This window comes from Octopus bimaculoides, chromosome 11, assembly GCF_046866305.1.
Source record: "Octopus bimaculoides isolate indiv1 chromosome 11, ASM4686630v1, whole genome shotgun sequence".
NCBI classification, from domain to species: Eukaryota; Metazoa; Mollusca; class Cephalopoda; order Octopoda; family Octopodidae; genus Octopus; species Octopus bimaculoides.
The window spans coordinates 74,386,682-74,414,065 of NC_142938.1; the positions used below are offsets into that span (position 1 = coordinate 74,386,682).

General features: G+C 39.7%; 1 protein-coding gene across 3 annotated transcripts in view; it reads left to right on the forward strand.

The window, feature by feature from the left end:
* LOC106871654 (exportin-5) overlaps positions 1–27,384 on the forward strand; it is a 62,064-nt gene that overhangs the window by 19,410 nt on the left and 15,270 nt on the right. For all 3 annotated transcript variants that reach the window (XM_089360346.1, XM_089360344.1, XM_089360345.1), the window contains exons 10-28: positions 1,664–1,789; positions 3,070–3,160; positions 3,776–3,898; positions 5,967–6,136; positions 6,941–7,036; positions 8,620–8,751; positions 9,528–9,634; positions 10,999–11,091; positions 12,807–12,906; positions 14,206–14,271; positions 14,470–14,582; positions 16,001–16,101; positions 16,851–16,947; positions 20,033–20,169; positions 21,835–21,932; positions 22,853–22,899; positions 23,451–23,530; positions 24,425–24,552; positions 25,548–25,652. In XM_089360346.1, the coding sequence (XP_089216472.1) occupies positions 1,664–1,789; positions 3,070–3,160; positions 3,776–3,898; positions 5,967–6,136; positions 6,941–7,036; positions 8,620–8,751; positions 9,528–9,634; positions 10,999–11,091; positions 12,807–12,906; positions 14,206–14,271; positions 14,470–14,582; positions 16,001–16,101; positions 16,851–16,947; positions 20,033–20,169; positions 21,835–21,932; positions 22,853–22,899; positions 23,451–23,530; positions 24,425–24,552; positions 25,548–25,652 (2,010 nt within the window). The remainder of the gene's footprint in view (positions 1–1,663; positions 1,790–3,069; positions 3,161–3,775; positions 3,899–5,966; positions 6,137–6,940; positions 7,037–8,619; positions 8,752–9,527; positions 9,635–10,998; positions 11,092–12,806; positions 12,907–14,205; positions 14,272–14,469; positions 14,583–16,000; positions 16,102–16,850; positions 16,948–20,032; positions 20,170–21,834; positions 21,933–22,852; positions 22,900–23,450; positions 23,531–24,424; positions 24,553–25,547; positions 25,653–27,384) is intronic.

Below are 27,384 nucleotides of genomic sequence, written 5' to 3' on the forward strand. Positions count from 1 at the left end.
ATTACATCAACCCCCAGTGCGTGACTGGTATTTATTTCATCGACCCTGAAAGGATGAAAGGCAAAGTCGACCTCGGCGGAATTTGAACTCAGAATGTAGTGGCAGACAAAATACCACTAAGCGTTTCGTCCGGCGTGCTAACAATTCTACCGGCTCTGGTGTTAGGAACGGCATCCAGCCGTAAAATCCACACCAAAACCGACACAGTGGCCTAGGGTTGTTTTTTTTTCTACCTGGCTGGCTCCTGTCACCTGTCCTACTCATACATGGAAGATGGACATTAAACAATGATGATGTTGATGATTTTATCATCATCATCATTTAATGTCCGTCTTCCATGCTGGCATGGGTTGGACAGTTTGACAGGAGCTGGCATGCCAGAGTGTTGCACCAGGTACCAGTACAGTAAGACCGAGTAGTTAAATGTTTACGACTCTTCTTATTTTTACTGTATATAAAATAATATAAAAGATGTAAAATGTAAATAAAACAACGAACCATCATCATTGTTTTAACATCTACTTTTCCATGCTTGCGTGGGTCAAACAGAATTTGTTGAGGCAGATTTTCTACCACTGGATGCCATTCCTGTCTCCACCCCTCACCTGTTTTCAACAAACATTTGTATCAAGAAAAGGAGACACTAACACATACACACACACACACACGTGTGTGTATATATATTTGTCTTCCACTAAAAGTGGATGTTGTGTTAGAACACAGTATACTGCAGTAGTTACCATGAGGGAACTTCTCATGTGGACTTGTGGTACATATAAGCACTTATATGTTTATATCGCTGACAGACGATAATTGTTTGCTGTGGCTGTCAGATCACATGATTTTGCCTTTCCTTGGGCTTCTCAATCGCAGATGTCCATGGCTAGACACAGCAGTCGACTTCCCTCATCAATGGTATATAGAATCTCAGTGTCTAATCAGGCACTGGTTTCGCAAATAGCCAGTGGCCTTATTTAAAAATAATCGGCATTAGGAAGGACATCCGGCTGTAGAAACTGTCAAAACAGACCGGGAGTCTGAACAGCCTTTCAGCTGATCAGCTCCTGTCGAACTGTCCAACCCATGCCAGCATGGAAAACAGACATTAAATGATGATGATGGATTATATACATCATGAGTCCATACAAGAAGTCTTCTCATGGTAAATAATGCAGTAGTCTTTGTTCTAATCCCTCCATCGTCAGTCTTTCCTTTCTCTTTCTCTCTCTTTTCAACTGAGGCCTTTCAATCTTTTGCGGTTGATAGTACAAATACCAGTTAAACACTGGGGGTCAGTGTAATCTACTTAACCCCCCTCCTCCAAACTTGCTGGCCTTGTGCTAAAATTTAAAACCAATATTTAATTAATTGGCTACAGTCTCTGAGTTATGCCCTCCACCAATTGATTTCACATTTGTTTTTTCTTTTCATCCAACCAAAGTCAAAAACCTGTACTATATACTACACCTCACACACTCAAATATTTCTCATCACTGTAGCAAAGGTGAGATATATGATACCTGTGGCCATTACCCATGACTTTTTTTTTTTTTTTTTTTTACCTTTATTATTTTCTTCTCTTTCTGTTTGAGATAATTTTATTGACAACGTTCTGTTTCTTTTTTCTTTTTCTTTTTTTTTCTACTATTATTGTCCTTGCTAGTTTCTTGGCAGTTTAACGCATTCCCTGTGGGCCTCTTTCCTCAGGCATGAGATTATATCCGAAGATGAAACATTAATGTCTTTCATACCTCGTCTGGTGCGCAGTGCCACTACAACCATCATTAAGGTAAGTTTCTTGACAAAAAAAAAAACAAAAAAATAATTGGTATTTCTAATTTTGATTGCAGATTGATAAGCTTTTATCCAAAATCTTGAACCACTCTGGGGTACTGCCTCGAAGAAATGAGATACCTTGTGATATTTATTTTGGTTTAATACCAACCCCTGATTCATGAGTACCTTTAGTGGAGCTCAGTCTGTTGCAAGGATACGAATCAGGTTTCGGGTTGGAGGCTAACTTCTTCTCTTCCTCCAGTCTTGGATATTCTTGAAATAAAAAGAAATAATAATAATGAGTTACAGGTGCTGCCACTCCTTTCTTGACAAATTAGTATGCTAAAAAAAATAGAGGTTACTTAGGGATAGGTTGGTGAAATGAATATAACTGGTGTTCCATTTGACTTCTGCATTTGTGGTTGGAACAGGGAAGTGTAGGTCCAGGGAGAGGATGTTCCATCATGAAGGATTATGGGATCAGAACATTGTAGCTTGTCTGAAGCATTGTGGTAAAGAAGTAAAATAACAAAATGGTGAAGGCAGAGAACCTCTTACAATGCAAAAGGAAGAAAAAAGTTTAACCCTGGAGCATTCAGATCACTCAGTCAAACGTAATGTTTTTTTATTCACATTGTTTTGGATTAAACATGTATTATCTTGTAGCCTTGAGATTTTGATGAAGTGACTGTTTATTTTTAGAATGACATTGTAGGGTAGGTGTGAGAGGCTGGATCTGGTTGGTTTGACCATAAAACAGGTAGAATATTTTGGCCAGATAAGATCTGTTTAAATGATAAGGAGTCAACAAATTTTCGTTTATTTGAGGCAGAAAGTTACCCTTCGAGGCACAAGTCTGAGCAAGGTTGTTTATGGAAGACCGGCAGTCGCCCATGCATACCAGCCTCCCCTCTCCACACCACCGATGTTATCCAAGGGAAAGGCAAAGGGGCCGATACAGCTTGGCACCTGTGACACAGCTGAGTGAACTGGAGCAACATGAAATAAAGTGTCTTGCTCAAGAACACATCATGCAGCCCGGTCCGGGATTCGTATTCACAACCTCGCAATCATAAGCTCGACGCTCTAACCACTGAGCCATGCGCCTTCACCAGCCCATCATCAGAAGTAAACAAATGTGAATGTACACAGTATCAGCCATGTTGCTCATATATCATATGTGTACATTGACCTTTTCCTTTCTGCATTGTAAGAAGCTCTCCATTTTTAATATCATGAAAGTGTTTAATGAAGATCAGCAACATCTAAAATACATGTGATGTTATTTTCTAGGTTGGATTTCCTAGTCAGAATAATTCACCAAGTTGTAGCTATGCCTTGCTGGACTTTGATAGCGATGAAGAATTCAATCTATTTTTCTCACGTAAGTATTCCTGTTTGTAATTCATTGATTTTGGAAATATTGATCCTTATATAGAATATAATTCTGTCATCGTTCTTCATCATTTTAATGTCCACGTTTCCATACTTGTATGGGTCGGAGAGAATTCGTTAAGGTAGATTTTCTATTGACTTGATGCCCTTCTTGTTAACAACCCTTACTTGTCCCCAAGCAACTTAATATTCCCCCATGAGCAGACAAGCTTTCAGGGTAGATTGGAAACCTGCTTTCGCTTGTACAAAGTTGACATTCATTTACTACACCTATCACATGATGTCAAAACAAAACACACACACACACGCGTGCACGCAACAAGATTATTTTAGTTTCTAAGGACCAAATCCACTCACAAGGATTTGATATCAGCCGAAGGCTTATAATAGAAGACACTTTCCCAAAATGCTATATATTGCCTAAAGCCTGGTATTTATTCTATTGGTCTTTTGTCAAACAAGATGAGGACAAATATCTGTCAAATGGAAATAATGTACGTAATTCCTCATCTCTTAAATATAAAACTGTATTCAAATTTATCACTGAAGAATCTTTACATTTTCTTGTGTTTTCTTATTGTATCTTTTTCTTTTCTTTTCCCAGGTTACAGAGCCGAAGTTGCAGAAACTCTGCGACTTGCTACACGCATCAACCCTAAATGTACCTTTGAAGCTGTTGCCACTTGGTTACAAGACTTATTGCAGAAACCTGTGGATATTGGCGGAGGTCAGTACTTTGATTCCAGTTTAGTCCTTCAGTCATTGGATTGCAGCCAAGCTGGTGTACTGCCTTTAAAGGTTTTTAGTCAATCATATCAACCCCGATACTTATTTCAGCCTGTTACTTTATTTGTCAACCTTTTAGTATTCAAATTACTCTGTCAAATGTTCTGCTTATTTATTCACATTATTTTTAGTTAATCAGGCAGTATTTTATAGCTTTGAGGTTTCAATAATGTCATTATTTACTTATTCACCATTTTGAGCATGGCCGTTGATCGTTACCAACGTCGCCTACCTGGCACGCGAAAAGACATTCGAGCGAGATCATTGCCAGTGCCAATGGACTGGCTCCTGTGCAGGTGGCACGTGAAATACACCATTTCGAGTGTGGCTGTCGCCAGTACCGCCTGACTGGCCCTCTTGCCAGTGGCACGTAAAACACCCATTACACTTTCGGAGTGGTTGGCATTAGGAAGGGCATCCAGCTGTAGAAACTCTGCCAAATCAGATTGGAGCCTGGTGTCGCCTGCTGGTCTACCAGTCCTCAGTCAAATCGTCCAACCCATGCTAGCATGGAAAGCGGACGTTAAACAACGATGATGATGATGATGATGATCGTAGGGAAAGTGTGAACAGCTGGATATAACCAGTTTGAACATAAAACCAGTAACATATTTTGGCTGGTATAAATCCACTAAATTATGCAGTATAAAGACAATAGAGGTTAACCAGTATATATATATATATATATATATATATATATATATAAACATATTGTTTTATATCCATTTTCTCTGCCAGCATGGGTTAGGTGGGTCATTATGCTCAGTGTCTGTTCTTATTCAGAGTTACTTCCCCCTTAGACAGGTCAGAATGTGCATTGCATTTTTGAAATGGTTTTTACAATCGAGGCTGTTGTTCTGGTTGTCCCAATATAAATTGTTGGTGTGAATGCTTCCCTCAAAAGTTCAATATTGCAATTTGTGCTGAATTCATTCTGTCACTTTCCTGGGGTTGTCCCATAGATCTATATCTATAACAATAGGGTTAGCTACATAGTGGAAGAGAGATAGAACATCATGTAGAGGGCCATTGCAATCTGAACATTTATTGACAATTTCTGGATCTATCTGATTGCTGTAATTACGCAACATAGACCAAAAATTGGGGTGCGAGTGTGCTAGTGTACTCCTTGTTTTCTATAGTAAGCATTGTTCTTCATTACCAACTACCAGACCAGCTCATGTTCTGTATATATTATTTCAACAGGTTAGATTTTTTACCTAACATTTAACCCATCAACTTTGAAGAGTAAATGCTCCCTATCTTGAAAACTGAGGCCAATAGTGTGCCTCGTTAAAGGTGATATCTATTGTACAATTGGAACTTGTGATTTTTTTTGTAATGAATTTAAAGCTTTTATAATTTTATCTTATTTATGTCTTTATTGGCCACAGGGGGCTAAACATAGAGGGGACAAACAAGGACAGACAAAGGAATTAAGTCGATAATATCGACCCCAGTGCGTAATTGGTAATTATTTAATCGACCCCAAAAAGACGAAAGGCAAAGTCGATCTCGGTGGAATTTGAACTCGGAGCATAACGGCAGACGAAATACCGCTAAGCATTTTGCCTGGCGGGGTAACGTTTCTGCCAGCTCGCCTCTTAATTTGATCTCATTGGTAATACCCATTGTATACCCAAGATAATCGTCATATAACATTTTATGAAACTCTTTTGAACTATTTTTCATTATTATAGTTATCTATCCATCTTTTTACTGTACCATGCCCACAGGCACTGGCAATCGTGGAATTCCATACCCTTTAGTCCCACATACAGCTTAGCATACTATTGGGCCAGTTAGTAAAGCCATCTAGTATCTTCTCTCTCCATCCTTCTCATCTTAGTACTCTAAATATTGTATGAGAAGAAAATGCCTTGAGTACTTAGAAACTAAAAGAACAGTTAGCCGCACACACACACACACACACAAAATAAAATTGTTTTGTGGATGAATCTTCTTAACAGAAATAAATTGAAATAACTTTTTGTGATATTTCCATGTAGGAACCGAACGTGGTAACTGTAACTTAAGTTCGCCTGCTTTCCTTGAATGGGACGGCTTGACCACTTTCTTGGAAAGTGTCATGTCTAGACTCACAACATCCCCTAATCCACAACCTGATCGTGCCGCCGGTGTCCAGCTGCTGAAACAAGTCTTGGATTACAACACACAGGTATTGTATGCAATGGTTTTAAAAAAAACCCATTTTGACTTTATTGTTGTTGTTGTTGTTGGTGTTGCTTGTTAGAGCTGCCATCATTTGTTTTGTATGAGTTTCTTCTTCGTTATTGTTGTTTTTAGCACCAAAATAGTCCTGATTGAGCAGACCCTTAATCAAAAAGTTACTTAACCCTTTTTTACCATATTTCTGTTGAGATATTCTGCGTTTCTTTCAATTAATTTTAAATATAACAAAGAATTTAGTAAAATAACTTAGTTATCATTAATCTAGTGTTAGGTACATAAATTGTGACTAAGGTTTGATGGAAGATTTTAATTCAAAACTTACGGAAACAAGACATTTGTACTCAGAGCCAGAAGCAGCTTCAGCCAGATTGGTATCAAAATAGTTAAACCAAGACTACCCCATCTTTTCTTTCAAGATATAGCTTACCACAAACTACATTATCCAATATGTCTACTTCTTAAGATGGTCGGTGTGGTTTGGAGATTTGGATGCTATCTCTAGCATGTCCATGTTGAACAGTGATTCTCAAATTTATATTATTCTGGAACTCTTATATGATATTCCAAAAATAATGAACTCCATACCTATATTTCGGGGGAAAAACTGCATCATATGCCATCAAATACAATATATGATTAGTCTGCTATTTAATATGTGGCTTTCAAGGTCCAAATTCTTGACCTTTGGGGCTGTAATCTTCCATATTTATTTCATAGTTTCTGTCTTGTGTGTGTTCATGCTTACAACGTGTTAGTAATAATTCACTTTTCTCTTTTTCTCCTGTTATAGGATCCATTGATTTTATCATGTTTGCTGTCCTGTGTCTCCGCATTATTCACATTCCTTAATGACAGTCTTGAAACGCTACCAATCGTATTAGACAAGGTGAGTTACAAAACCTTCCACATCTTCTGTTGTGTCTGGTGAGAGTCATTCTCTTTTAGTGCCTTATCATTTAACACACTCACCGATAAAGTTTCCACTCATTTACTTATCTATTTTTCTAAAATTTTCATTGTGTCTTGCAGCCTTTTCAATAGTTGTTGACTGTCTGTTATTCAAACTGCGTTCTTTGACGGACAGAGTCAACAACTATTGAAAAGGTTGCAGAACACAACGGAAATTTAAGAAAAATAAATGAGTGGAAACTTTACCGGTGAGTGTATTAAATTATAAGGCACTAAAGAGAGAATGACTTTTCGCAGACACAACAAAATATGCTTCAACACACGAACTCACATAAAGAATCTTGCAAACCAAATCATTCCACATATATTTTACTGTTTTCCCCCCCCCATAAACTATTTCTCTGTTCTGATTTTGGCTTAATGCTGTTGTAAATTATGAATTGTTTTACATTACATCGTTTGGTGGAATTCTTTGCTAGATGGCATTAGTTTGGATGTTGAACCTTATTACAAAACCCATGCCGTCATCATTTTAACATCCACTTTCCCACACTTGCATGGATCAGAAAGAATTTGTTGAAGATTTTCTTCAGTCGGATGCCCTTCCTGTCACCAACCCTTCCCTGTTTCCAAGCAAGGTAATATTCCTCCATGACCAGACATTTTCACAGAAGATTGGCAATGGACACCACTTATATGATGGTGATACTTGTTTACAACTATGATATGATGTCAAGACAAGAAGACGATAAACACACACACACACACACACTTATACATACAACACACACATCATATACATATATGTGTACATACACACATGCGAGCTGGCAGAAACGTTAGCACGCCGGGCGAAATGCTTAGCGGTATTTCGTCTGCCGCTACGTTCTGAGTTCAAATTTCGCCGAGGTCGACTTTGCCTTTCATCCTTTCGGAGTCGATTAAATAAGTACCAGTTACGCACTGGGGTCAATATAATCGACTTAATCTGTTTGTCTGACCTTGTTTGTTCCCTCTGTGTGTAGCCCCTTGTGAATAGTAAAGAAATAATACACACATGCACACACAAACACCTGAGACTTCTTTCAGTTTCCTTCTATCAAATCTCCTCACAAGTCTTTGGTTGGCCTGGTGTTATAGCAGAAGACACTTGCCCAAAGTATCAAGTAGTGAAACTGAACCCAAGCCCTCGAAAGTTATATTTCCCTTTCATCTTTCTGGGGCCAACAAAATAAAATACCAGTCAAGAACTAAGATATTTTATTTTATTGACTTGTAGGAATTCAGGTAATGGTTGGTGACAGGAAGAGCATCCAGTGCTGCTTTAAGTAATCTCTGTCTAACCCATACCAGTATGAAGAAACAAATGTTAAATGAACAAATAAAATATTTTTATATTAATACATTTTTACATTTTTACTCAGCTCTTTATTATGTGATATCTCTTATTCTCTGTTTGTATTTTTATATTTTGCATAACTTCTCTGTGTGTATTTTATTTTGTATCCTTTATCAAAGCATCAACAAATTCTTTTTTCTTTCACCGATTTCTTAAACCAGATTTTCTCAGCAGTTGTCTTCAATCTTCCTGGCCAAACTAAATCGACACGAAGCAAAGCTGTTAAAAACGTCCGGCAGCATGCTTGCTCAGTTCTTGTGAAAGTTTGCAAGCAGTATCCTGATTTGCTATTTGTAAGATCCTTCTTTCTGTATTCTTTTCCATTTTTTTTTAACACCCTATTTAACCCTTCAACATTTAAATTACTCTGCTAAATGCAGTGCTTATGTATTCACCTTGTTTTGAATTAATCATGTATTATCTCATAGCTTTGAGATTTCAATTTTGTAATTGTTTATTTTTAGAGGGATATTGTAGTGTAGGTGCAAGAGGTCAGATCTGGCCAGTTTAAACACAAAACAAGTAGAATATTTGGGCCGGATATGACTGATTTAGATGCTAAAGGGTTAAACAGCAGTTAATGTGTTTAACATATGTTTAACCCATTACCTCCCATAGTTCTATTAACTGGAATTTTTTTTATGAAACTTTGATTTCTAGCATAAAACAGCCTTAGAAACGCGCTGGAATGATCAAAATAACATTTTAAATAGAAATAAGCGAGATATTGGGTGAAAAATTAGCAAACCTCATTTGAATATCAGAGAAATATACCTAGTAGATACAGCAAAAAGGTTAGATATGTGTAAATATTGACAGATAATTACGAAATTTGTAATTTCTAAGTGATCCCATATGGGGTCACTGGTAGGGAATGGGTTAATGCTTTGCTTTAAATTACAGTATATGTCTTTGTCCTTCATTTTTTAAAACACTTAATATATACTTTGTATATGTTTTTCTCTTAAGTTGTACAGCTGTAAAACATATAAAGTGAATCTTTAATGTTTTACCTCTTGTTTCTGGTTTATATATTCCTGACCACCATATTTCTGTGAATTTATTCCAGCCTGTATTCCCAAGTCTTTATCAACACATACAGAACATTGCAAAGGACCCAATTCAACTGTCTCAAATGGAGAAATGTATTTTAACAGAAGCTTTAATTCTTATTAGGTCAGTCTTGTTTCTTCCTTTTTTTCTTAGTATGTTTTTTTTTAATTGGCTGCATCATTTTTCATTAACCATTTTACAATGTGGACTGCATGAATGCTTTGGCCATCACTACCAGAGTGGTTGTCTGTAATAGAACTTTGGAAACCCTCTCTACAGGCATGACTACAAAGGGCATGCAGCCATAAAATCCATGCAAAAGCTTTTGATAAGCAACAACAAAGCTGACTTGGTGTGTTTACACCTATTTACTCTTACTCTCTTTTACTTGTTTCAGTCATTTGACTGCGGCCATGCTGGAGCACCGCTTTTAGTCGAGCAAATCGACTCCAGTACTTATTCTTTGTAAGCCTAGTACTTATTCTATCGGTCTCTTGCCGAACCGCTAGGTTACGAGGACGTAAACACACCAGCATCGGTTGTCAAGCGATGTTGGGGGGACAAACACAGACACACAAACATATACACACACACATATATATATATATACATCGGTCTTCTTTCAGTTTCTGTCTACCAAATCCACTCACAAGGCTTTGGTCTGCCTGAGGCTATAGTAGAAGACACTTACCCAAAGTGCCACGCAATGGGACTGAACCCGGAACCATGTTGTTGGTAAGCAAGCTACTTACCACACAGCCACTCCTGCACCTATTTGTCTACAATGAGAAAATTTTCTCTGACAAAATACAGTGAAATGGCTTTCATATGGGTTCAAATATGCTGTAGGCGCAGGAGTGGCGGTATGGTAAGTAGCTTGCTCACCAACAACATGGTTCCGGATTCAGTCCCACTGTGTGGCACCTTGGGCAAGTGTTTTCTACTATAGCCTTGGGCCGACCAAAGCCTTGTGAGTGGATTTGGTAGACGGAAACTGAAAGAAGCCCGTCGCATATATATATATACGCATGTGTTTTGTACTAAACACACACATAAACACTTGACATCGTTTGATAACCAATGTTGGTGTGTTTACGTCCCCGTAACTTAGCAGTTCGGCAAGCGAGACCAATAGAATAAGTACTAGGTTTAGAAAGAATAAGTCCTGAGGTCGATTTGTTCGGCTAAAGGCAGTGCTCCAACATGGCCACAGTCAAATGACTGAAACAAGTAAAGAATAAAGTATATTTGAAATGGTGACCAGTTTACATTAGATAATGTTGTTCACTGACTGAAAATAAAAATCACCGTAATATTAGTGTTGGAATGTCAAGATAAGGGATGATCTAGTCTTAAGCTACAACATAAACACTAATAACTGTTTCACCTGAAGTCCAGGTAAGCTGTTTTACCACCATTAGTTTTATCCAATAAAATTCTGTCCTTTAGAATGACTCATTTAGTTTTACTAACTTTATATATTTCAGTAATCAATCTCAAAACTTTGATAAACAATCCACTTTCATAGAAGAAGTGCTTCAACCAGTGAAAGAAATTTGGTTATCAAACAGTTTTGAATTGTGAGTATTTTTATGTTTGGTTTCGCTTTTTTTTTCTTTTTTTTTTTGTAAAATCCTACATTACATGTTGTTATGAAATGTGTTTGACAAAATGTTTGTTTTGTATTCTTGGCAGTTTGTAACCTGCTGAAAATGACATAATAGTTGAAGATGTGACTTTGTGGTTAAGGCGTTTACTCCATTATAACTGTGGTTTCAAAACTTGCCGGCCTTGTGCCAAAATTAGAGAGAATTATTATTTAGGTTGCTGCATAATAATTGCGGCTTTTTTTTTCAATAAATTTTATTCAACAAAAAGGTTTAAACAAAACGCCAAGCAGAAATTGAAGTAGATGATGAATATGCTCCGAAATAATCATTTAAAGATGTTTTTGTTACATGTTGTTATTGTTTTTATTGAAAAAAAGCCACAATAATTATGCACCAACCCAATATTATTATTCGAGGCAGGAAGCTGGCAGAATCATTAGCATGCTGGGCAAAATGCTTAGCGGTATTTCGCACATTGCTCCAATCTGAGTTCAAATTCTGCCAAGGCCGATTTTGCCTTTCATTCTTTCGGGGTCGATAAATTAAGTACCAGTGAAGTACTGGGGTAGAAAGCATTATTATTATTATTATCCATACTAATGAAAACAAAGTGTTCTTAACATTATTATTATTATTATTATTAAGATGATGAGCTGGCAGAATCGTTAGCACGCTGGGTAAAATGCTTTGCAGCATTTTGTCTGTCCTTGTGTTCTAAGTTCAAATTCCACTGAGGTTGACTTTGCCTTTCATCCTTTCAGGGTCGATAAATTAAGTACCAGTTGCGTTCTGGGGTCGATCTAATCGACTGGCCCCCTCCCCCAAAATTTCGATCCTTGTGCCTAGAGTAGAAAAGAATATTAATAACAAATAAAGTCGGTGAGTTGGCAGTCTCGTTAGCACGCCGGGCAAAAGTTTTAAGCGGCATTTCATCCATCTTTACGTTCGGAGTTCCAATTCCGCCGAGGTCGACTGTGCTTTTTATTCTTTCGGGGTCAATAAAATAAGTACTAGGCAAACACTGGGGTTGATGTAACTGGCCTACCCTTCCCCACCAGAAATTTCTGTAGCAAACTTTGAAACCAATGTTAAATATCGGTAAACCGGCGAGCTGGCAAAACCGTTAGCATGCCGGGCAAAGCACTTAGCAATATTTCGTCTGACTTTATGTTCTCAATTCAAATTTCGCCAAGGTCAACTTTGTCTTTCATTCTTTCGGGGTCGATAAGATAAGTACAGTCGAGAGTTGGGGGTCATTATAATCAACTGGTCCCCTCCCACAAAATTTCCGGCCTTGTGCCTATAGTAAGAAGGATTATTAATAGAATAAATAACTTTACCGTAAAGTTTTGGAGGTGGAATCCTAGTTTCAGTGCCTTGTTGTTTCCTTTGCTATTTAGAACAGGTGTATGAGAGTTATTTCAGTGGTTTATGAGTGTATCTGTGTATTTGTGTATCTACCATATTTTAACGTGTTTAAGGAACCCTTTTTTTTTTTTTTTTGTCAAAAATTAGGTCTAAAAATTCTGTGAGTTTCTTAAACATGGATAATATTATAATCCCTTACAAAACCGTTTTTCCAAATTTTAAGCCCCCCAAAATTAGGGGGTTCCTTATACAGTATATTATGGAATGTTATGGAAAATATAAAGAAATTTCATTGACAATATTACTTCTTCTTTCAGAGCCTTTCAGTCACCTGAGAAATTCATGTCATTTGTAGGCCTAGACCAACCTCCTGTAGAACCAAGCACTGATGACTTGAGTGGTATTAACCGTTCACAGGTAAATGGTTTCTCATACTACTAGAATTAAGTTTCATTCTATTGTTATTGTGGGTCCAAATAATCAAAGACTAGTTCTTGTGCCTGTGGCATGTAAAATGTACCATTCGAGCGTGGTCAATACCAGTGCCGCCTGACTGGCTCCTGTGCCTGTAGCACGTAAAAAGCACTATTCAAGGGTGGACAATGCCAGTGCCACCTGACTGGCTCCCATACCGGTAGCACATAAAAGGCATTTACTACACTCTCGGAGTGGTTGGCATAAGGAAGGGCATCCAGCTATAGAAATCCTTCTGAGTCAGATTGGAACCTGGTGCAGCTCTCCAGCTCATCAGGTCCAGTCAACCCGTCTAACCCATACCAGCATGGAGAGTAAACGTTAAATGATGATGATAGTGATGGTGGTGGTGGTGGTGGCGGCGGCAGTGATGGGCTGCTATTTTCAATAGGTTGAACAGCTTCATAGAGGATCCTACAGAGCTACAGCTGTATGGATGGTTGTTAACCATGAAAACTCTAGTGTGGTACTTTAACCTCACAGCAATTGTTTACACAGCCATGGTGGTGGTGGGGAGTCTGCATAAAATCTCAATTCTGTTCTCTACTTTCATCATTTTAACATCGACTTTTCCATACTTGCATGGGTCAGACAGAGCTCATTGAAACAGATTTTCTTTGGCCAAATGCCTTTTCTGTCACCAATCCTCATTTGTCGCTAAGCAAGGTAAATATTTCCTCTTGACCAGACACGTTTTCACAGAATATTGTAAATGAATGACAATGTTTGTCTGGGGAACCTACCTTTTCTGGCTATAAATTTTGGTCTGAAGAATTTGACTTGTATGACAGAAAATACTGTAAAAGAGTATGAAGAAATTCATATTAAGAAACATTAAGATCTCTGTGATTCATTTACAATGTATTATTTGTACAAATGATCATTATTTATATTTGACGGATATTTGTCCTCATCTTGTTTGTTGTTAACACAACATTTCGGCTGATATATCCTCCAGCTTTCATCAGGTGTCTTGGGGAAATTTCAAACCTGAGTTCTCATGTTGTTGTTGTTATTATTATTATTATTATTACTATTCAGGTCGCTGCCTGGAATTGAACTCGGAATCTTGGGGTTAGTAGCCCGCGCTCTTAAGCACTACGCCATATGCCTGGGGGTAATTATGGGGTGAATTTTAGGGCTTATGAATCTAATATTTTCCTATCCTTCCTTAATAATGTACGTAATTCCTCATCTCTTAAATATAGAATTGTACAAATGAGGTTTTTTTTTTCTTTCTAGATCTCATATTGTATCATTACAATACTTGCTGTTATGAAGAGGAGCAAATGGCCTGATGATTTCCAGGTTTGTCTTTTTTCTTTCCATTTCATTTTTATGAATTTCGATCTTAATCATTCGAATCAGTTTGTTTCTTCTCGCTTGCAATATCGTCTTTATATTCAACTTGTAAAAAAAAAAAAGAAAACTCCCGCAAGGTGATGCCCCAGCATGACCACAGTCCAATTACCGAAAATAACTTGTATTTAATTTCTCTTTGAACAGATTGCAAAGTCTGGTGGTTTTGTTAATCCAAACCTTGATTCCACTGTTCAGATACGAAACCCTGCTACTCCACACATCAGCATTTTACTTAACAATCTGTTTGGATTGCTCAGGTAAGACAGCTCACCACACCTGTCAATTCGACAATATCTCTGCACCTCTTAAGATCAAAAATGAATTACACCTGTTGATAGCTGTTATAAATTTATTTATTTGTTTCACCCTTAAATGGCAGACATCATGAATTGATGTTTCATTAGTGAACGGTTATCATCATAAATTGATGTTTCATTAGAGAACGGTTATCATCATAAATTGATGTTTCAATAATTTTACATGGATACGGCCATCAATTGATGCCCAAGCGTAACTGGTCCTTATCAATGGCAGAAATCAAATTACAAATGCAAGACATATATTGCAATGAAGAAGAGCTTTGGTTGAATGTCCTTCATCATCAGATGAGATAGATAATGATGATGCTCTGGATAGCAGAGAAAGAAAGAAATGTTTCAACTAGCTCTACATGAGGAAAGTGTACCAATTCTACATGAGCTCTACATGCGGAAAGTGTACCAATTCTTCTCCATCTGTACGTTTGTTTGATAACACCAAGGTGGTAACCTCAAATGATTTTATTGCTATTTTGTCATTTTATAATCTAAGAGAATTTTGTTTTCATAATTTTGTACATATAGGCACAGGAGTGGCTTGCTTACCAACCACATGGTTCCGGGTTCAGTCCCACTGCGTGGCACCTTGGGCAAGTGTCTTCTACTATAGCCTTGTCAGTGGATTTGGTAGACGGAAACTAAAAGAAGCCCGTTGTATATATATATATATATATATATATATGTGTGTTTGTGTGTCTTTTTTGCCCCCCCCCCCTCCCACCAACTTCACTTGACAACTGATGCTGGTGTGTTTATGTCCCCGTAACTTAGCGGTTCGGCAAAAGAGACCGATAGAATAAGTACTAGGCTTACAAAGAATAAGTCCTGGGGTTGATTTGCTCGACTAAAGGCGGTGCTCCAGCATGGCCACAGTCAAATGACTGAAATAAGTAAAAAGAGTATATAAATTGAAAATATAAAAATTACCCTTGAAATAAAAAAGATTTTAATTTTTTTTTCCATTTGGAGCACACATTCATGCAACCTTTTCCTGTTATTTAAGGGTTTTTTTGTTTTTGTTTGACAAACATTGGTCTATGAAACTTTCACAGTATGGTATAAATGGCACTCCGTCAGTTACGATGAAGAGGGTTCCAGTTTATCCAATCAACGGAACAGCCTGCTCGTGAAATTAACGTGCAAGTGGCTGAGCACTCCACAGACACGTGTACCCTTAACGTGTTACTCTCTACCAATTGTATTCATAAGGCTTTGTTCTTTTGTTCAGCTCAGGGGCTAAAATAGAAGATACTTGCCCAAGGTGCTGTGTTGTGGGACTGAACCCCACACCACATGGTTGGGAGGCAAGCTTCTTAATCACACAGCCACAATCAATAATTATTATAATTGTTTTATAGGACGCTTAGTGCTCTCTGGCTTCCAGAAAACCTGAAATTAAGACATCCAGATTTTTGCAATGCATATGACCTGCAAGAAGTCGACAAATTAGCAGTTTTAGGTAAGTACCTTATAAGCTTTCCTTAATTATTAGACTGTTTTTTTTTATTTTCTCTGTCTTTCTTTTTTAATATCATCATCATGGGATGAGGTGGTGAAGCATGATCTTCAAACTTTGGGCCTCACAGGGACAATGACCAGTGATCGAGAACTTTGACGATATGATGTGCTTGAGGTGACCCATCAAGCCAAGTGAAATCGTAGTCGTGGTTGATGATGGTGTCATGTAATTGGTATGGGAAAGCAGCCCCTTTTGAGCATTGGACTTTGTGGAGCCAAAGTAGCCAATACCACATAAAAAGCTCAAAGCTACAAGATGATACATGATTAATTCAAAACATCATCATCATTTAACGTCTGCTTTCCATACTGGCATGGGTTGGCTGGTTTGACTGGGGACTGGGAAGCCAGGAGGCCGCACCAGGCTCCAATCTGATTTGGCAGAGTTTCTACAGCTGGATGCCCTTCTTAACGCCAACCACTCCAAGAGTTTAGTGGGTGCTTTTTATGTGCCACTGGCACGAGAGCTAGTCAGGCGGCACTGGCATCGGCCACATTCGGAGCCAGCCAGGTGTGGGATACTGGCATCAACCACATTCAGATGGTGCTTTTTACATGCCACCAGCACGGGGAGCCAGTCAGGCGGCACTGGCAACATGACATTTGACAATTATCTGAATGCCAAAGAGTTAAATTGGAAACATCTGCTGCATCTATTTATTGTCTTTTTTTTTTTTTTGTATTCTTCAGGTATCCAACCACCTTACATAGATAATACAGACTCTACAATATCCAAACAACCTGTGGAACGTATGCAGAACTTTATTGGCAATATCCATGACAATGGGTGAGTATTTGCTACGATTTTAAACCTAAAATGGTCAGTATCACAGGAATTGTTGTTAGACATTATAAACACCCTTCTAAGACAAAATGGAACTACAAAGACCACTGCTGGACTGTAAACCATGTGTATATCGCCTTTTGTTTCTTTAGCATCCAGCACTTGAAAAGCATCCATTCCACATTGTAAAGTGGTTGGCATTTGGAAGGGCATCCAGCTGCAAAAACCTTGCCAAAACTGACCTCACCTGTGCTTGTGCCACATAAAAAGTACTTGGTCCACTTTATTGAGTGGTATCCAGCTGTAAAAACCTTGCCAAAACACACACAAATCACGTGCAGGCTTCCACCTGGTCGGCTTGTGTGAAACCATCCCACCCTTGCCAGCATGGAAGGCAGATATGAAACAATGATGCTGGAATGTGGAAAACATCTCTATCATTTGTTGGTCCACTGCTAGAAGGTGAAAATCAACATCATCATCATCGTCATCGTTTAATGCCCGTTGTCCATGCTGGCATGAGTTGGACAGTTTGAGCGGGGCTTATAAGCAGAAGGGCTACATCAGATTCCAGTCTGATTTGGCATGGTCTCTATAACTGGATGCCCTTCCTAATGCCAACCACTCTGAGAGTGTATTGGGTGCTTTTACGTGCCACCGGCACAGGTGCCATTTGCGTGACACCAATATCACTCGGCTTGATGACTCTTCTTTCTCAAGCACAGCATATCGCCAAAGGTCTTGGTCATTTGTCGTTGTCTCCGTGAGGCCCAGCTCTCGAAAGATGCTTTTTAGATGCCACTGGCACAGTTTCTAGTTCTGCGACACCAGCACCGGCCAAATTGCTTCTGTGAGAAGAATATTGGTACCTTTGAAAACATCCCACCTTTTCCTAAATCTGGTGAGGGGTAAGCTTGTTTCTATGTTAGATTTTGGTCAAATATTGCTGGTAATGCTTAATGATTTATCGGTAATGTTTTTAATGTTCTATTAATGACTGCACACTCGCTACTTATCTCTATATAATAATTCTGGAGGAGAAATTTTGTGGGGGTGGGGGACTAGTTGATTACACTGACTTCAGTGCTTATCATCATCATCATCATCATCGTTTAACGTCCGCTTTCCATGCCTAGCATGGGTTGGACGATTTGACTGAGGACTGGTGAAACCGGATGGCAACACCAGGCTCCAGTCTGATTTGGCAGAGTTTCTACAGCTGGATGCCCTTCCTAACGCCAACCACTCAGAGAGTGTAGTGGGTGCTTTTACGTGTCACCCGCACGAAAACGGCCACGCTCGAAATGGTGTCTTTTATGTGCCACCCGCACAAGCCAGTCCAGGGGCACTGGCAACGATCTCGCTCGAAAATCCTACAGGAGCCAGTCAGGCGGTACTGGCAACGGCCACGCTCAAAATGGTGCATCTCATGTGCCACCCGCACAAGAACCAGTCCAGGGGCACTGGCAACGATCTTACTTGGCTTGCCGAGTCTTCTCACGCACAGCACATTTCCAAAGGTCTCGGTCTGTAGTCATCGCCTCGGTGAGGCCCAATGTACGAAGGTCTTGCCTCACCACCTCAGCCCAGGTCTTCCTGGGCCTACCTCTTCCACGGGTTCCCTCAACTGTTAAGGATGTGGCACTTTTTCACGCAGCTATCCTCCTCCATTCTCACCACATGTCCATACTAGCGCAATCGTCTCTCTTGCACGCCACAACTGATGCTTCTAATGTTCAGCTTTTCTCTCAAGATACTTACACTCTGACGGGTATTCACATTGGCTTATATGCTGCTTATTTCATCAACCCTGAAAGGGATAAAAGACAAAGCCGACCCCAGTGACATTTGAACTCAGAACATAAACCCAGAAGAAATACTGCCAAACATTTTGCCTGCTGTTCAGCCTTTTCTGCTCGCTTGCTGCCTTATTTCATTATCATCATCATCCAGTGTTTTAAATCTGGGTTTGTCCCCATTAACGGGAGTGGCCGGATCTTCCTCAATGCCATAGCAACCGAGGCAGGCAGGTGCAGTCCACCCCAACCTTCAGGCTGGCTGGTGCCCATTCTCCTTTGCTATCATAAGGCTTTTTTGGAGCTGGATTTTCTACAGGGAGCATGCCCTTGCTTACCCCCTACCTCAGTTTCTAGACATGAGTGGTCCCAAGACCAAGGCCCCTACCATGATTTTTAAGAAATGTGGTGGAAAACTAGCTCAGGAAGGCAAGGACGCTACTCCCTGAGACCTCTTTCAGAGCCCCTCCCCCCACCTATCTAAATAATAATAGCCAATATGAATGTTGGTTTAATTCTCCAGTCACACATATTGTATAGAAAAAGGAGGAGAGAGAGAGAGAGAGACAAAGTTAGGAGGAGGCAGGATGAGTATATATATCAGGCTTGGTAGCAGATTCATGTGGGAAGCTGCCAGAACAGATGCAGAATGAATATGTAAGCCATCATTTTGATCCACACCGTTCACAATGCACACAAGGAATTATTGTATTGGTTCTAAGATTATCAATCAATTACAACTGTTCACTTGATCAATAATAGCCTTTCTGCTACAGGCAGAAGGTCTGGAATTTGGCGAGGCAGGGCTAGTCGATTGCATTGACACTCCCCCCCCCCCCCCACACACACACACACCTCACCCAGTGCTCAACAGGTACTTATTTCATCAACCCCATGAGGATAAAAGTCAAAGTCGGCCTCAGCAGAATTTGAACTCAGAATCATCATCATCATCATCATTTTAACATCCACTTTCCATGCTGGTATGGGTTGGACGGTTTGACAGGAAACTGGTAAGCTGGGAGAGCGGCACCGGGTTCTGATCTGATTTGGCAAGGTTTCTACAGCTAGATGCCCTTCCTAATGCCACCCACTCCGAGACCGTAGCAGGTGTTTTTTACATGCCAATGGCACATAAAGATATTAATGACAAAATAATATATTGACACTCTACGATCAATCAATTATAACTGTTTCTTTTTACAAATGTTTACAGCATTTTTCTTTATAAACAGCCATAAGATATTCACATATTGCTTTATTTTGTATATTTTCCTTATTTCTTTTTTCAGTTACCATATCCTGGGCAATGCTGGCTTGTGTCTCGGTTATGAATTCTATGCTCACCCGGAATTGTCCTCGTTACTGTTGAACTATGTTTTAATCAACCTGAACAATATACCCGACTACAGACTGCGACCAATTATTCGTATCCTTAAAAATAATGTTTGTATTGTTGATTTTATTGTTTAGCATTTTACAAAACATTGGTATTAGAGCATTAGACTAAATGTAGCGTGGTGCTTAGCTATTCTGAGTTCAAATCTTGCTGAAGTCAGTGAAATAATTACCAGTTATTTATTGGTGCCTATTAACCCTTTAGCCTTCACATTATTCTGTCTCAAGTAATGCTCGTTTATTCACATTGTTTTGAATTAATCATGGATTATCTTGTAGCTTTGAGATTTTGATGAGGTAACTCTTTTACTCTTTTACTTGTTTCAGTCATTTGACTGTGGCCATGCTGGAGCACCGCCTTTATTCGAGCAAATCGACTCCAGGACTTATTCTTTGTAAGCCTAGTACTTATTCTATCGGTCTCTTTTGCCAAACCGCTAAGTTACGGGGGACCTAAACACACCAGCATCGGTTGTCAAGCGATGTAGTGGGGACAAACACAGACACACAAACATACACATGCACATATATATATATATATATATATATATATATATATATATATATATACGATGGGCTTCTTTCAGTTTCTGTCTACCAAATCCACTCACAAGGCTTTGGTTGGCCCAAGGCCATAGTAGAAGATACTTGCCCAAGGTACCATGCAGTGGGACTGAACCCGGAACCATGTGGTTGGTAAGCAACCTACTTACCACACAGCCACTCCTACGCCTACTGTTAATTTTTAGAATGATGTTGTAGGGTTGATGTGAGAAACCAGATCTGACCAGTTTGAACATAAAACATATGAAATATTTTGGCCAAATATGACTGGTTTAGATACTAAATGGTTAAATCAGTTGTACTCTTCCGTTTTCCATGCTGGCATGAGCTGGACTGTTTGAATGAGGTCTGGAGAACGAGCGGCTGTGCCAGGATCCAATCTGATCTGGCAACGTTTCTACAGCTGGATGCCCTTCCTAACACCAACCACTCCGAGAGTGTAGCTGGATATGGCCAGTTTAAATGTTAAAGGGTTGACAGAAATATGGTAACAAGAGACTTTGCCTGGTGTTTCAAACATAATGTAACACAAAATTTTGATGGAAGGTTTTAATTTGGATCACTTTATAACATAAAGTTGGCATCATAGCAGCAGGAATGACCTGCGTATCAAAAGAGTTAAGGAACTTGTTTTAATTCTATTCTCTTTTCTTCTTTCTTTCATATCGTGATAGGGGTTTCGTATTTAATCTAGCACTGAGTTGTTGTTGTTGTTTATTATGAGTCTAGGATATTCCCCCCCCCCCCCCCCACCCCCGCCAGACAGTTACCCTTAAGGACAACAGATGATGATTTAAAACTTCTTAATATATTGGAGATGGGGTAATTAACCAAGGGCAGTAATTGTCCTAGGGGTAGTCGTCATCAGGGGGAATTGCCCTGATACGATTTATTATATATAGCTTCATTAAAGTCTCTTGGTTAATCTGTCAGCTGTGATAAATTAGTCATTAATGTACATTTTGTCATCACCAACCATTACAAAGTGAGGTGCCTCAGTTTTATCCAGTTTATTTGCTTGCTTATTTGAGTGCCTAATCCGTAAGTTACTGAAGTTAGGAAATCTGTGTCTGTCTTTAATTGGTGATTAAATAAGTCAAAGTATTTTATTCTTCCTTAAGTATTACTCTAGGTGTTTTTATGAAGCCTTATGTTCAACATTGTCCACGAGAGTATTTTGTAACTGCTGTCCTTCCTTTGCTCTCCAAGCTCTGTCCATATATGTACCAGGTGAGTAAGTAATCTTTTATCTTCTGCTTGTTTCAGTCAATTGACTGAGGTCATGCTGGAGCGCAGCCTTAAAGGGTTTTAGTCAAACAAACTGACCCCAGGACTTATTATTTTTTGAAACCTTGTAATTACTCTATTGGTCTCTTTTGTCAAACTGCTAAGTTACAGGGACGTAAACACACCAACACTGGTTGTCAAGTGGTGGCGGGAGACAGACACAGTGACACACACAGATATATACATAAATATAATACGACAGTCTTCCCTACAGTTTCTTATTTCTTTATTGCCCACAAGGGGCTACACACAGAGGGGACACACAAGGACAGCCAAAGAAATTAAGTCGATTACATCGACCCCAGTGCATAACTGGTACTTATTTAATCGACCCCGAAAGGATGAAAGGCAAAGTCAACCTCGGCAGAATTTGAACTCAGAACGTAGCAGCAGACGAAATACCGCTAAGCATTTCGCCTGGCGTGCTAACGATTCTGCCAGGTCGCTGCCATTCTTTCAGTTTCTGTCTACCAGTCCGAGGCTGTAGTTGAAGACACTTGCCCAAGGTGCCACACACTGCAACTGAACCTGGAACCATGTGGTTGGGAAGTAGGCTACTTACCGCACAGCTATACCTGTCATTGTCACACAAGCTGTGTCATTTATTTCTTGTGTTCTGCGAAAACGTGTCCAGCCATGGGGAAATATTACTTTGCTTGTAAATAGGTGAGGGTTGGCAACAGGAAGGGCATGCAGTCGTAGAAAATCTGCCTCAATAAGCTCTGCCCAACCCATGCTAGCATGAGAAAGTAGATTTTGAATGATGATGATGATGATAAAAAAAATGCCTTTTATTTGTTTGTTTTTTTCTTGTCATATTTTATTTTACTTTTGTTTTTTTTTTTGTTTTGTTATTTTTACAGCGGTTGAGTTTGAAATGGGAACAAATCAACAAACGATGCCAAGATACGTGAGTCCTTTCACACAATTCACTCCTCTTTTACTTTTTACTATGATTCTTTTTTTTTTTATTTTATCATTATGCGCCCTTTTTATAGCCTAGCCAGGCTCATGGGCCCAGTTTCCCGGTTTCTATGGCATATGTGTTCCCCCCAGCTGGACGGGACGCCACTCCATCACAGCGTTACTCAAGAAACAGGAAGAAAGAGTGAGAGAAAGTTGGGGTGAAAGAGTACAACAGGGGTCGCCACCTCCCCCTGCCGGAGTCACGTTGAGCTTTTAGGTGTTTTCACTCAATAAACACACACAACGCCAAGTCTGGGAATTGAAACTGCGACCCTCCGACCTCGAGTCCGCTGCCCTAACCACTGGGCCATTGCGCCTCCACATGATTCTTTTTATTGGAACTAAATTTATTTGGTCTTTATTACTTTCTCTCTCTCAGCTCTCCTCTCTCTCTCTCTCTCTCAGCTCTCCTCTCTCTCTCTCTCTCTCTCTCTCTCTCTCTCTCTCTCCCCTTTCTTCTCTGACTGTTCCTTTCTACTTTCCATTTCCTCTTAGTTCCAGTGTTGATGAAGACAAAGAAGTCCTAGAAGACCAATTAACAAGGCAGCTAACGAGGGAATATTTAGAACTTTTAGGTGATACAATTTCTTTCTATTTTTCATTATCATTCAACCTTTGCTTCATATTTTCTCTCCCCCTCCCTTACACTTGCTTCTTTTTGTACTAATATAAATTGATGTTGATCAAAGCCTTATGCCATCCCTAATCCAGCAAACCCCTGGCATAATGTGCTCGAAAGGTGCTTTTTACGTGCCACCAGCACAGGTATTAGTTACCCGACACCAGCATCAGCCACATTACCCGTGTGAGGCCTAACGCTCAAATGGTGCTTTTTACATGTCACCTGCACATGTGCCAGTTACCTGACGCCAACAATGGCCACAACTATGATTTCACTTGGTTTGAAAGATCTTAGAATAATGAATAACTAATCAAATAAAAATAACTCTTTTACTCTCTTTTACTCGTTTCAGTCATTTGACTGCGGCCATGCTGGAGCACCGCCTTTAGTTGAGCAAATCAACCCCAGGACTTATTCTTTGGCAGCCTAGTACTTATTCTATCGGTCTCTTTTGCTGAACCGCTAAGTTATGGGGACATAAACACACCAACATCGGTTGTCAAGCGATGTTGGGGGTACAAACATACACACACACACACACACACACACACACACACACACACACACATATATATACGACGGGCTTCTTTCAGTTTCCGTCTACCAAATTCACTCACAAGGTTTTGGTCGGCCCGAGGCTATAGTCGAAGACACTTGCCCAAGGTGCCACGCAGTGAGACTGAACCCAGAACCATGTGGTTGGTAAGCAAGCAACTTACCACACAGCCACTCCTGCACTAGCCCAGGTATTAACTAATCATTGAATTTCACTAATTATAACGAAACTACTTGTGTCTACTGATTTTTGGTTTGTTTTTGTTTTTTACTGTCTTTTCATTCTGTTCAGGTGTGATATGTATGAACAAGAAACCTGAAACAGAAGACAATATGGATGATATGGAGGTTGTATCTCAGGGAGCAGCCACCAGGGACGATACCCTCAGTGAATTGGGCCAAATGTGTATGAAAACTGAAGTAATTATTATTCTGTTTTGTTTAATTTATTCATCACAATCTGCCTTCTATCGGTGTTTGTGTGTGTTTGAGAATTCCACACCTGAAATTGAACCTCTGTTGCCTTGAAGCTGTTCATTGTCCTGGTTGAGAAGATGTACAGAAAAAGATGGGATGGACGTATCCGAAATGGCTTTATTCAAATCTTACACTCCTCTGCTCAATATGCCCTTTCTTAAGACAGTAAGGTGTGATACAAGGAAAATTGTGCTTGTAGATTGTAGTGAGGCAAGTGACCATGTAGCTAACCTAAAGTTAGCTACATGGAATTCAGTGCTAGATAATAGCATTGCATTTTTTATGATACCATCTCATGAAGTCAATTGATCTGCTTCAACCAATTCATATATCCCTACTAATTAATAAATATATAGAAACATCTATACTATAATTAAGAAAGCTGTTTAGTTATTTGTTTGGTGTATGTAACTTTTACTAAAAAAAAAAATGCAATTATTAAAATTAACACCGTCTAGAAAATGCTTATAAATTCCAATTTTAATATATTTTTATCAAAATGTAGTTTTCAAGTTTCTTTTATTATTGAAGATTTCAGTTTCATAATGCAATCACAAAATTTTTATTCACTGTGACATTGTCATCTTACATTTGAGATAGCAATTTTTATCATCTTTATTCATACTTCTGGAAATATACCCAAACGTTTGCAATTCTACTATCTTCAAACATATCAACAAAAACATTTCTCCAAATTATAAGTTTAATCAAGCTTCAGCCAAATTATGTTGATTCCTGTGTCTTTTCATATTCATTGAGTGCTTTCTAAGAAACACAATGCTGAATAAAAGAGCATTTGTAATTTTGTAATTTAATTACATCAATTGTACCAAATATAAACTTGTGAATGCAATGACATATAATAAGGAAAAGAAATGCTGGGGGGAAAAAGTTATTTTCTTGTTACAGAGGTCTCATTTCTATATTTCTCTTTACAGGACATCTATCCCTTTATCTTCCTGTGTGTGTATGATGGACTCTTATGGCGTGACAGTTCCACATGCCACAAATGTATCAGCTTGGGATGGCCAGTACTTAAACAGGTGAGTATCGTTAAGATTACACTTTTGTGACACCTTCTTAATGCCTATAGTCAACTGGCTGGTAATGGAGCCATTGTGCTGCATAGACATGGTATAGTTTGGAAGTTTCTTTTACAACCACATGGTTTTGGATTCCATTGCACTGCATGATGCCTTCAGCAGATGTCTTCTACTTCATCATCATCATCATCATCGTTTAACGTCCGCTTTCCATGCTAGCATGGGTTGGACGATTTGACTGAGGACTGGTGAAACCGGATGGCAACACCAGGCTCCAGTCTGATTTGGCAGAGTTTCTACAGCTGGATGCCCTTCCTAACGCCAACCACTCAGAGAGTGTAGTGGGTGCTTTTACGTGTCACCCGCACGAAAACGGCCACGCTCGAAATGGTGTCTTTTATGTGCCACCCGCACAAGCCAGTCCAAGGGCACTGGCAACGATCTCGCTCGAAAATCCTACGGGAGCCAGTCAGGCGGTACTGGCAACGGCCACGCTCAAAATGGTGCATCTCATGTGCCACCCGCACAAGAACCAGTCCAGGGGCACTGGCAACGATCTTACTTGGCTTGCCGGGTCTTCTCACGCACAGCACATTTCCAAAGGTCTCGATCAGTAGTCATCGCCTCGGTGAGGCCCAATGTACGAAGGTCTTGCCTCACTACCTCAGCCCAGGTCTTCCTGGGCCTACCTCTTCCACGGGTTCCCTCAACTGTTAAGGTGTGGCACTTTTTCACGCAGCTATCCTCATCCATTCTCACCACATGTCCATACCAGCGCAATCGTCTCTCTTGCACGCCACAACTGATGCTTCTAATGTTCAGCTTTTCTCTCAAGATACTTACACTCTGACGGGTATTCACATTGACATTACACATCCAACGGAGCATACTGGCTTCATTCCTTGCGAGCTTACGTATGTCCTCAGCAGTTACAGCCCATGTTTCACTGCCATGTAGCATGGTTGTTCGTACGCATGCGTCATACAGTCTGCCTTTTACTCTGAGTGAGAGTCCCTTTGTCGCCAGCAGGGGTAAGAGCTCTCTAAACTTTGCCCAGGCTATTCTTATTCTAGCAGCTACACTTTCAGCGCACCCACCCCCACTACTAACTTGGTCGCCCAGATAGCGGAAGCTATCGACTACCTCTAGTTTTTCACCCTGGAATGAGATAGAAGTTGTTTCCTGTTTGTTTACAGTCTTTATTGCACCTGAACATCTGCCACAAACAAAAACTAACTTGCTAGTTAACCTGCCTTTGATGTTGCTGCACCTCTTATGTGTCCATAGCTTGCACCAGGTACATCTTATAGAGTTACTACCTACTCCTTTTCTACATACTGAGCAGGGCGATCTACCTGAAGGGGTTTGTGTTTTATCTACCTTCCTACTTATTAGGATTTTGGTTTTAGCTAGGTTGACTCTAAGGCCCTTCAATTCTAGACCTTGCTTCCACACCTGAAACTTCTCCTCTAGTTCTGATAGTGACTCCGCAATTAGGGCAAGGTCATTAGCCTAGAGGAGCTCCCAGGGGCAACCTGTCTTGAACTCCTCTGTGATTGCCTGGAGGACTATGATAAATAAGGGGGGGCTGAGGACGGAACCTTGGTGGACCCCTACCTCTACCCGGAATTCATTGCTGTACTCATTTCCAACCCTCACCTTACTGGCAGCATCTCTGTACATGGCTCGCACAGCTCTCACTAACCATTCTTCTATCCCAAGTTTCCTCATT